Source organism: Echeneis naucrates, chromosome 23 (genome assembly GCF_900963305.1).
Source record: "Echeneis naucrates chromosome 23, fEcheNa1.1, whole genome shotgun sequence".
In the NCBI taxonomy this organism is placed as follows: Eukaryota; Metazoa; Chordata; class Actinopteri; order Carangiformes; family Echeneidae; genus Echeneis; species Echeneis naucrates.
In genome coordinates this window covers 13,881,466-13,893,952 of record NC_042533.1, presented here as the reverse complement: position 1 = coordinate 13,893,952, position 12,487 = coordinate 13,881,466, and the positions used below count along the sequence as shown (strand labels likewise).

Here is a 12,487-nt window from a genome sequence, read left to right as displayed (position 1 = left end):
CCAGTCTGATCTCCCAAATCATACTAAAATCACTCGTACTTTAGATCCAGATCGTATTAGTCCAGGCAAGCCTTCGGCCATCTGAGCAGAGCTCTAGCCCAGAGGCCAAGACATCCTCCATCGCATCGTTGCGCCTTCCTTTACTTTCACACACTCGCCAGTATCTATGGTACATATCGCCAGTGACGATCCTTTTCCCTCTTAGCACTCAAGCCTCCCAGTGATCAGCCACTCATTGGATGAGAAGATATCTGGAAGAAGGGATGCTGGATTGGCAGTGTCTGAGCACGCAGATAAGACCAGCCCCCTCCGTGTTGTTAACTCCATTTGACAGGCCATAATCCCTGAGGCTGAGTTTAAATCCATGCTGACCCCACCTGCTCCCATACTCTTGCATTCCTTTGCGTTACATCTCCCTCCTCTGTCCAATTCACTGCCTTCCATCTATATAATCTTCATTTCTCCATCTCCTCTTCAATTTTTGTATGCAACTTGCTCGATGCCATTTGCCCTTAGTTGCATGAAGTTTCAGGCAAATCCTATTAAAAAACGATCTAGATCTATTCTCTGACATCCAACACTGAGCTTTTCAGTTCTCTGACTATCCCCTGCACTAAATAATTCCTCTATTATACTCACTCTCTGTCACACTCTCTCACCAGTCCAGGTAGACTTCCTTTTACCTAGGATGAGGGCAGCCGATCAGCAAAAGGCATTTAATGCGATAGTGGCTTCAAAGCCACTTGGAGGAGCAAATTCAAACAACGTTCTAAGTTTTCAGTGAATCATTGAGAGCAGCCACACTGCAGACATAGGACTCTGTATGCATGTGGTGATGCAACTCAGGTTAAATGGAATAGCCCAAACAACCCTCCAGCTCCATTAGGAAAGCAGTGTGAGTCATAAACTAACAATACAAGCAGAGTTTGTGGATCTCCAAAGCCAAGTTGTCACCATTTTATAAATGTGCCACTATTGTGTGTATGTGAATGTCTTTGTTTTCCATCTTGATGTTTTATATCAAGAAGGATCCATATAATAGTGGTTAAACTTGTGATGAGTCATTGTAGAGTTTTATTATTACCTTTTTCTTTTTTTTTTACTATGAACGAAAATCATATCAAGTTAATTGAAACTTTTAGCATGCTGCCAATCCAAATCTATTATTTTAAGTTGTAGCTTGTAAAGTATATAATTCCTTTGTCCAACAAAAATCTTAAAACATGCTATTTGATACTATTTCTATTGAATTAAAAATTAAATTCGCACAAGATCACTGACAGGTTTATCGTTCAGCAATAAAAGTATAGTGAGTAGAGTATAGTTTTTTCATGGTACAGTATGCACAGCCATATTTGGTGTGTGATATTAACAGAATGTCTGTAGTCATACTTCCTTATTTTAAATATTAAGCCTATGAAAATTTCAGGGTTAGGTTTAGAAAATTCAATTGGGTTTATATAGATGGTAAAACCCCCACTTACTCTTGATAATGTCACTGAACACAGCTGCTGCCAAACATTATACAGCACCAAATGGGCAATAATCTTCCATGATCTATAAATATGAATGTTAATATTGTAATATGCAAAATGTAGAAGGCTAGAACAAATAAAAACTTACTTTCTTTGCAGCATTTTTTTTTTATTTCTATAATATCCAGAAGAATGAAGCTGTGATGTTTTAGTCAGTCAGAGGTGAGTCACTTCACTCCAGTGCTAAGATCAAGTGTAATTGTGTAAATGTTTTACCTTGGGAAAATCATCCTTACAATAATGGTTATTGTTTACTGGGTTGCAGCAATTTAATAAAATGTAATCTGGACAACAACTAGGAGAAAGAACTGTAATTTTCCCCACATTAGAGGTGAATTTTCACTCTAGCATTCTTCTCATATTAACAAATTACTGTCAGAGCAACAGTCATCACCCTGTGACTTTTTGAAAGGACACAACTGAACCACACATTACGCATCCACAGTCTAGCATTACAACAATTAAGCCAACGAAACATTGCACTGCATCTTCTAACAAATCAAAGCCCACTGCTGCCACTTTGACGATAGACTGATGGATAGTAGAGGTAAAAATCAGTTGCCATGGATACCCTTATTGGGGCGGGAGGGAGTGGAGGGTGAGGGGGAAGCTTTTACGCCGTCTTATTTGTCTTTGTTTCACAGATGCAGTGTGGTTGGCCAGTTAGCCAGATAGACAGAGGCACATTGTTTTACTGCTGCTTTAACAGTAAACACACTGCACTGAACTGATACTACAAAAAAGTGCATTTGAGATCTCAAAGCTAAGCTGCTATAACAATGTCCATGGTATCAGGGCAGGTCTTTACTTTAATGACCACAGTACACACACTTCATTTACAAGACATAGTAGAATAAGATGCCATTTTAATAATGCTTATGATATGTCTGCATTTGTCAAAGAAGAAAAGCTTTCTGTGATGATTGCTCCCCCTTGTGGTAAGAGAAGTGGATTACAACCCTCCAAAACTAGTAAAGCCTCTACTGTAAATGCACAAATGAAGTGAATTCAACTTTTACAGAGAGGATTCACCCCAAATACTTTAACTCCAATTTAAAACCCCACATCAGAGCATTTCTGAGTCACTGTATTGTGATATGCCCTCGTTCTGTCATCACTGGTTTAAATCCTCTCTTTGGCTGCCACTCTCAAGTGATCAATATCACAACTATAAGGAAAATGGGGTGTCCAACTACTAAAGACAACACCATAGAGAAATGAAATCTGATGGTAGATAAAAAAAAATACTATTGAGAGGTTTTTAACTACAATTCTGCTTTCTTTTAAAAAATTGCTAAGGACATTTGTAAGGCATGTGTATGTGTGTCTTAACACAAAAATAAGTATAATAATATTCTTGTCCAGTTGATAGTGGTCTGCATTGTTCCATAGTTTGGAAAATCTCATACTGGACATGCAGTAATCAAACAAGACCAAACTGGATGAATTAAGATAGGCACTGATGCACAGAAAAGATGCCACAAGGGGGCAGTGTAACATAAGAACAGAGTTAAGGCAGTATAAGAGGTGGTGTAAGACCCTTACCACATCTGTCCTTCAGCTTGTTTCCCCACTTAACCATTATCCTACCATTGAACTGCTGCATTGAATTGGACCTCCATCAACAAGTTTTAAAATAACTATCAACAAAACCAGATACAGCCAGAACCTTAACCCCTGAGAGAAAAAGGATGAGGATGACAGGGTTTTACATCAGCTATGGGAGCAGGCAGCTAACCGGGTCTGGTACTGATAATGTATGACATACGTCATTAGCCGATTTGAAAGGCCTCTGAGCAGTAATAAAGCAGCTCAGTGATTTATTGAATGTAAAAAAAAATCAACATCAAAGAAACACACAAACAAAACAGATAGATGTAACCTGGACCATCAGGCTGACAGCTATAGATGTACAGGCTGAGAACCCGTCAAGTCAGTCTGAGTCACTACTTCTCCACCAGGAGTTCTTTGTAAAAGGAAAAAACAAACAAACAAACTAAAAAAAAACTGAACAGCTGCACTGGGGGTGGAAATGTCCACTCTCACCAGGATGTTTTTAAGAGTTTTAAAATGTGATCTTAAATCTAAGGAATCACAAAGTAGAGAAAACAAAAATGCAGGATTATACCAATTAAGAGGCTCAGTTCAAAGACCACTGGTGCATACAGTGTATTTACTTGTAATTAGTACTCTAATCTGGGTCACTGTACATTCAGTGAGCAAGTAGGAGGTTCAGTGGCTTCCCCATGTACAGTGAGATATGTGGCTGCTGCTGCTGCATTGAGACACTGTAACCTTTCTGTTATGAGACAGCGAAGTGATTATTCAGCAACCAATTACTATTCATCCCTTTTATACGACACATTCTGCAGAGGAAGTGGAGCTTTGCCTTTAGCCTCATAAAACAGAAGCAACAGGAGCAAAAAAGAAAATAAAAAATAAAATGTCAAATGCATCCACTCCATTATATAAAAAAATGCTCTCTGAATGGTAGCTGTAAAGCAGCTGTGCTAAATGTAGGACAGTCAGTTAATTTGGTCAGAAATATCACACTCACAGACTGGAAGTAAATGGAAGTAAAGCAAAAGTCTGTAAAGTAAAGTTGCCTTAAGCCTGTATTCTATCAAATGAGTGAGTCAAAGTGCCTTGAAGTTTATTTAAAAGGTTTATTTCTCACTTGATTTATTAGTTCAGTAAATCTTCTGATTTGAAAAAATCAAGATGCCAACTGGAGGCTTCAAAACTACAGCTTACAAACCGATGTGTGAGATCAGTTTTAATGGCAATGGCAGTTTGCAAACATTAGCCACAATAAGCAATTAGTGAAACCAGACAAAAACTCCAACAACCCAAGCCCGCTGTGTTTTATCATTTCATACATACAACTGCATGATGATAAATCTGTTATTTCTGATGTTTCTAATCTCACTTTAAAGTGAAATATCTACAGGAAGTGTTATGTTTTAACAACAGAAGCTAAAAACTGAAAGAATGAATGCCAAAACATACCTTGCTTATTTTCTTTGAACAGGAAAGCTATGAGCGCTTAATATGATAATGACAGCTATGGAAACGCTACAATTCCCAGAAGATCAGTTAAAGCTCACATGAACAGCGATCAACAGCAAATGAAGAAGGCAGATGGGAGCATTCACTCTGAAATGTTAGAGTTGAGATTAAAGATTTGAAAGTACAGGCTCATCTTTTATACAAGCCTGTCTCTTGGTTCTTAAAGTTTGAATAATTAAATGTTCTGCCTACCATAACTAAATTGAAATTGTTGGTTTTTTTTTTATTCCTGTTGCTTTATTTTCTCCTTCATATTCAGAAATGTTCATCATCTGCCAATGAGAAACATGAGCTATAAAAAGAAACAAATGTGTGCTGGGCAGTGAAATGTCTTTATTATATGACATTATGAGATACTCCTGTTTGAATGGGAATTGTGGAGTATATTTTCAGCCCCTAATTGAGACTGATCTTACCGTGACTATAGCTGACCCCGGGGCTGAGGGTTGAGGGTGTAGCAACGAGCTCCCTGTTGGGTGTCTGGAGGCCCGCCTCCTTTTCCCTCTCTTTGTCCCGCTCTTTCACCTGCCGCTGACTCATCCTGCCTGGGGTCAGAAGGATGGTGTCATCACTGCACACTACAGCAGCTGGAGACGGAGAGAGTGACCGAGGAAAATGAAAATAGATGAGAGAGATGAGATATGTAACCATCATACTTCAGTTCAAAGAACATCTACTAACAACCCTTTTAATTCAGCAACTGCTTGGTGCAGTGTTTGGGTTCGTTTCACATTTTAATAATTTATATAATATTTGTTTCCCTCCAAGTCCCATGATTTGATAAGGTGTGTTTCATGATGTTGAAAATCTCAATATGCGTCTGTCGCCTATCTCCCCTCCTTGTTAAACTGATGCTAATGAAGCAAGCTGTTCCTATGCTTGCTTGGAAGAGAACCAAAACAAATCTACAACAATCTTGTGTCTTAGACACTCAATGATTTTTTTGTGTGGGTGATATTAATATCACCCAGGTTGAGACACAGGACTTATTTGAAAACATCAGTGAGCTAAAGGAGCTTTTTGTAATTATTTCTGGTTCAGGAAGCTAAGCAAAGCGAGAGCATGAGAAGCAGATGAGATGTCTCAAAATATTATTTAGGCTATCAGGTTATATTGCATGTGGAGTTTGGAGATTGTTTTCCTTGTCTCCAGCTCCAAATGGATCCCACCTTGATATTTGTATGTGGACTGGATAAGAATATGGGCGTACATAAGATTGCACAAGAAGTTTAATAATTCCGTTCAATTGGTAGATCCTGTAATAAACATCTAGAACTAGTTGGAGTTTAATTTCGCTCTATAATTGCTCGGTCTTTTCTTAGCCTATAAATTAAGTACATTTCTAAACCACTGTAGTGCATCCTGAAGTTATGGAAAAACAGACCATCAACGATTATGGAGATGCACAGTGGTAAGCACAACCAGAAACATTTATATTTACATCCAAAGCATAATCTAGCCATGTCAGCACCATTGGCATGACTTGCAGGTGAGTTGCTGTGGATGTGTAAATGGAGCTGTACACATATACAGTATGGGAGGTCTAATTTGCATTGGTGTGCTATTTATAGACACACTTCTCTAGCAGATGCCAATCAAGTTACAATAGCAAAGAGGCAGTGGTTAGATGAAAATTATACAACATGAGCACATATATTGCACTCGGCGGCATTTATATAACAAACTAGTAATATGGATTCAGATTTGTGTAAAAAATATTTCAAGTTTGTGAAGCGATTTTCACAAACAGAGCCACAAATATGCAGTCACTGTGGCATTTAAAGGGTTTTCTCTAGAAAGCTAAGTTAACATTACCAGAAGGAACTTAATTTTGCTCTGAGACAAAATGCAGTTTAATAATGAGGGTGGAGAATTTAAGAGCAGACAATACCATGGCCACACCTAAACATATAACAAAGAACATTTGCTAAATTGCTACATTACTGAGTGTACTCATTGGCCTCATTGAATCTCACACCCGCACAAGCACATGCGTACACACACGGCCTTATATCAATCTGCCCCTGTTCCCTTCCCCGGAGTGTGTGCTCTGGCCTTAGCCCTTCCAGTGAAAGGCCACTGGCTTACCAGAGGTGGCATGGTGTTCTCTCAACTCTGCATGGTGCTAGCAGGGGGAATGGGTGGGGTCAGAGAAAATAAAGAACAAAAGGCAAAAAATGACAGCAGGAAGAAAGAGAAGAGAAAATAAAGAGTGAAAGGGATCGAAAAAGTGTGTCAGAGTTTCGGAAAAAGATTAAAGAGAAGGGAGGTGGGGGTGGTGGGGTGGTGGGGGCATCCATCATGTGTTGACCAGATGTTGGCAGTGGTGGGGTTGCGTGCAGCAGGGTTCGCGACAGTGGGCAGCATCAGCAACAGCAGCAGCAGTGGAGGCAGCCGCAGTCACAAAGGACGACAACAAACAATAGGGGAAAAAAGAGAAGACAGGACACAGAAAACAAAAGAAAAATAAGTAGACATTAGTTTAAACAAAATGTCAACAGAGGACACAACTTGACATAAAATCGGCAACAGATTGAGGCAGTGGGAGGGAATAAGGACAAAGGTAATATAAGATGGATAAATAAACTGCCTTTAGCACACAGCACAAACATAATATACTAGTTTACTGTAAGACAGCTGAGAATGAATGCTGTCAACCTTGAAGTGACACTATAATTACTGTTCATACAGTCATAAAACATAAGCTAAAGCTGGGTAATGCCACCATAGTAATTATAATGCTTAATTTAGAACCACAGACAACCATTTATTGTTCCGCCCAAATATCAAAGACTAGCAAAAAAGCTTATTATAATTTCCTAGGTATGTCTTCAAATACTGTTGTCTTTCCAACCAGCTCAATCAGCCCAAAAACATGAACATCAAATAAAAAGAAACTTGAACGAGACAATGTTTGGAAGATTACTAAAACCATTGTGATGATGATGGGCTTTCAGCCAGTCCAGACATTGATTGGTCACAAATCTGTTTCAGTCACTTTATATGAAATGATTAACAAACTTGTTGCATTAATTATGCAACACGACTGCCTGCCCACAGTGATGGGTTTTAGATTTTAGCTTCAGCTTTGGTTTTTCATGTTTTAGCTTTTCTGAGATGGTTCAGACTGCAACCGATCATGGTCTAACCAAGCAACGTACAAGCAACGTTATTTGTACAGAAAAGTTATTAGTTTGGCCAAAAGCCAAAAGATAAAAACAATCAACATAGCTAAAATTTGCAAATGGATAATCAGATCTCCCTGTTTGGTGAAGCAATGTTTAATTACCATCAGCAACAACAACAACAGTGAAATAAATGATAGATAAAAAGATTTGAAACCTGACTCATGGCCCTCATTGCATGTCATCCCCTCTTTATCTCTCCCTAACTTTCCTGATTCAAAAGGGGCCCAAAATTTTAAGATTTAATTGAAGATTTGAGCAAGAGAGCTTCCAAGCTGAATAGAAACTGAACCAGCTCTGAGCAGGTTTACTGTCCGACTACATCAAGCCATATTCTATTCTTCTAGCAACATTTCAGCAGCAAGAACTGAGCCGTTTCTGTTCTGTCACATCCACAATCATAACTCAGACAAGCTAAATGTCAAAGTACTGAAACCTTTTCCTGCTGTCTCCATCTTCCAGAGGAAGTTGACATGAAGGCTTGCATGAAACCAGATCAAATTCACACATGATGGTAATCTGTGGGACTGCAGTGGAGAAGCTGGAAACCTGATGTCACACATATATCCAGAAATACTGATTGGTTAGAACCGTTAGGGCACTGGCTGAGAGGATAGACAACACTAAGAGCTGCTTACAACAATAAGGAGAATAGATTAGGAGCCAGCTACTAAATGTCAGAGGTCACTTAAAAAGGCTTTGTGGAGAAGAGTGGTTTTCTAATCTTGGCTCAGCTCATTGTCTCACAGTGCGACAGCAAAGTTACACTTGGGCCATTACCTCTACGCTGCAAAACACCGACCTACAGTCAGGGGAGCACAGAAGTGAGAGGAGACTGTGGCAGGAAGGCTGTTCCTAGATGATTCTTCCTGAATACTCCATGGATTCTAATCAGCAGTCCTCTGTTTACAAACCAGCTTGAACGACTTCAATGATAATCCTCCATGGTCACAGTCTAATCTAATCCCAAAATAAACCATATTTCCCGAGACACACTGGTTCAGCAAGAGGTTACCAGACAGACCGGCGTGGGTGCATGCTCTTTACAAAGGCCTTACCTGATGATTAGAGCCAATTAATAATGCAGATGAGTGTGTGGGGTAAGAAAGAGACTGACAGTGAGACAGTAAACAGCTATGAATAATGTCACTAACAGCAACTAATTGTGACAGTCAGCCCGAGGAGACTGTTGTAATGAGAGCAGACGGATGGATCACCACATGTGACAGGCCTGTATTAGCAATTCAAAAACTATGACTATAAATTGACTACAAATTTACACTTGAGCCACAGATATGGGTGTAGGAGTAGGGATATATGTATGACAGACCAATCAACTATATAAACAGTCAAAAGCAAATGGTAAAAGTGCACTCACTTTTTCAATGGCAGAACAAAAATTAGCAATTTCATCATGTTCGAAAGTAGAACAATTCTGGACAATCAACCACTCACAGTGCCATCTCCCAGCCAGACTAACCTATCAACAAGATGGAAAGTTAAATGGATCAGGATGTAAAAATGGAAGTGGATATGAAGCTAATGCTGAAAAGCCATAAATCAGCATGCTAATGTAGTGACCATCACAAGAAACTCAAATTGTACTCATTAAATGTCCCTACTTCTCAATTCATTAGCTCAGTAAAGGGTCAAAGGGTATGTGTTTAGTTTCAAGGTTCCTTGACACAACACAATGTTAATTTGTTTAAATGATAGTCCCATTTATCCCATTTAGAGGAAAACAGACAATAGAGCAGTTTGTCTGCAACTGTGTAATTGGCTGAAAACACACAAAAATGTTTTAATGTCTGAATAACAGATGTAAAACAAAGGCAAAGTCATGTGTGGTGTTGCGTTTATTTTACATTTTTTGAGAGAAAGAGGGAGAGAGGCTGGTTTTTGTTTCGTGGGTTATTTGGGCGGAGGTAAAATTTTTTATTTTATTGAGTTACGAATAGCAATTTTTCCTTCAATATCTGTGCTTTTCCATCAGGAATAATTACTTCACACACTCTTACAAAGACACACTCAACTTCTAAGACTTACTGAACCATTTATATTCTATCAAAGGAGAAATTAAAGAAAAAGCAACAGTTCAAACTGCAATAGACAAGTTTCTGAGCAACATCATTAGTCAAATGTGTGCACAGTCAGAGGGCAGAAAATTACCTAAATGATTAAGAGCTTTAAAAAATTAAAAGGTACTGAGTAGAAAATTTTTTATCATCTAAATGCACGTCTGTTACCAAATGAGCCATTTGGTCCGAGCCATGGATATTATGACGGTGGTAGTTTCAAACGCAGGTAGAAATATCAGTGTTCAGGTAAGACAGTTCAAACTGTCTGTGTGCACAGCTGCTTCGTGAGCATTGTTAACAGTTGTCAGAATCCATATTTGACATTTATTTAGACCTGAAGGCAGAAGTTGCTGCCAGCTGATAGAGAGGCAGGCTGAGAGCTTTTCCTCCAATTGTTGAGCTTATGATGTCGCTCTGTTCATAATCCTGTGTGACTGATCAAACTGATGAAATCCTGTATTGACACAGATTATCAGGAGTAAAGCTCTGCCTGTTTACACTGTATTTATCTCTTAGTTTTACCATTATTGTCGTATGATTGGAGACAGCAGGAAGGTAATGTTATTTTATAATTATTATTCAGAGGTCCTGTTTCCTTTTCTGGACAAAAAGACACCGACCATGTCTTTCTGCCTGTGCCACTGACACTGTGTATCATCTTGTTGAAAATATTTGCAGCCAGCTGCTGTTTCTCACTGGAAAACCATGTTTTAAGAGCTGTTGTACAATAAGATACACAATGCACACCAACGATGATGATGACAAAAAAATACCCCTTTAATCAGCAATTTTATGTGTCTCAAGCTTTTTTTTTTTTTTTTTAATTAAGATGGATGAACTAATATGAAATTGTGGAAGCCTATGATGGCTGAACTAGGCCATACCTTCATTACACCATGCCACTGCCATAAAGATCAACAGTGCATCAAAGATACATAGTTTAGGGTCAAAGTTCACAATTCTACAGAGGACTGTCTTCGTGACATAATTTTGCAATTTTAAATACACAAGCCTTCAGCACAATAGTTACCAGGAGTGAATTCCAAATTTTTTAGAAAATCTATGCCATAAATAAAATATGATCACATCAGTGTGCAATAACATGAGTGAACTTAAAATAAAATAGATGAATCCCCATCTCCCAAAAAGTGCCTGACACACATAGCCCACTCTTTGTGCCCCTGAAAAGATGATGAGTGCTCACGTGGGATAAAATGCCATGACATATTACATAATGTTTAAACATCACTCGCAGCAAATTCCTGACCTAGTTTCTTTTCAACAACAGAGAAAGAGGAGATGATAATGACTTTTTTTCCTCTGTATCTGAAGGGCACCCGTTGCAATTTATTCAGCTTGAAATCAAAACACTATGGTATGACGGCAAAACATAGATGCTGGGTCTATACTAAAGGGACTGCCTTGTCATGCTAGAGGCCATCTTGCTACGGAAAAAAGGGACTGAGAAAAGATGAAGGACGAAAAAGGAGAGCAACATCTTTCTAGGTGTGAAACAGCTGAGCAGCTGTGGGACAGCTGAGTTATCACTGATGGCTCATGGAAATCTGCAATATCTTCAATCTGGTTTCATAAATACAATTGTATTGGTCTGTTTAGTCTCTCCACTTCTTTTCTCTGCGAGTAAGGTTTTATAATAATAATAATAATAATAATACATCTGATTTATAACATACTTTACATCAACTGAATGATCTCAGACTGCTTACAATGTATGAGAGACATACAAACACAGCAACATTATCGTTCCACGCTGTAAAGATTACTATTGTAGACAAGTAATAAAAAGTGCAATCAATCATAAATCATCTTAGACCCTGTACACACTATGCTTTAATGTAAAAATAATGTTTTAAAATAAAAAAAATCTTGGTCCAAACCACCACTTTAGCTCCATGCCAGAAACATTCTGAAAACATATATAGAGGAAAAAGATTGTCAATTCTGCAGATGGTTAGTTATAGAAAATGCCACTCAATTTTGATATGTGTCGACGAGGGAGGGAACGTCTTTGATTCTTCTTTTGCAGACTACAACAAAACCAAAAATGGCCCCTTGTTGTTGCCAGGATGGGACAATGTTAATATTTCATTTGAATTCCCTTTTCTATCAAAAAACAAGCTCCTACAAAAAAACCACCCACCTGCTAAATGCTCCATTATGTTTGATTGCTGCCACTGCATTATAAATAAAGCACTCATGGGGATTGAACAAAAGCAGGAAAGTGGTAGGTGATAAACCCAAAACAGTGATTTGACAATAAAAAAAAAAAAAAAATTAACCAAATTGAGTGTTCTGACACTACATGAGTCACAGTTAAAATGAAACATTGATTAAAGCATTTTTAAATTTAAAATCAAGTCTTGCTTATGCAATATACCTTTAAAATCTTTTCTATGTCCCACTCCTTGCTGTAGCAATGATCCAAAGTTGAAATACTGATAAGAAAATTATTATTCCAAAACTATTTAATTATTAAAGCATAAATAAACACATTCATCTGAAATGTTGATACAGAAGGCATTGATTAAAAAATAAGAATGATGAATAAACTAGGTTGGGTGAATGCAAAAAGAACCATGTTGTGACCCCGGCCTAGGGA

The 12,487-nt window shown here is 38.2% G+C and overlaps 1 protein-coding gene across 5 annotated transcripts in view; it reads right to left on the bottom strand.

Moving 5' to 3' along the window:
* The window catches only part of osbpl8 (oxysterol binding protein-like 8), a 76,379-nt gene that overhangs the window by 34,494 nt on the left and 29,398 nt on the right, over positions 1-12,487 (bottom strand). For 4 of the 5 annotated variants that reach the window (XM_029495196.1, XM_029495199.1, XM_029495197.1 and 1 more), the window contains exons 3-4: positions 6,693-6,729; positions 5,021-5,191 (exon numbers count right to left, since the gene is read on the bottom strand). In XM_029495196.1, coding sequence (XP_029351056.1) covers positions 5,021-5,191; positions 6,693-6,729 — 208 coding nt within the window. The remainder of the gene's footprint in view (positions 1-5,020; positions 5,192-6,692; positions 6,730-12,487) is intronic. The other variant, XM_029495201.1, reaches the window with a different exon arrangement.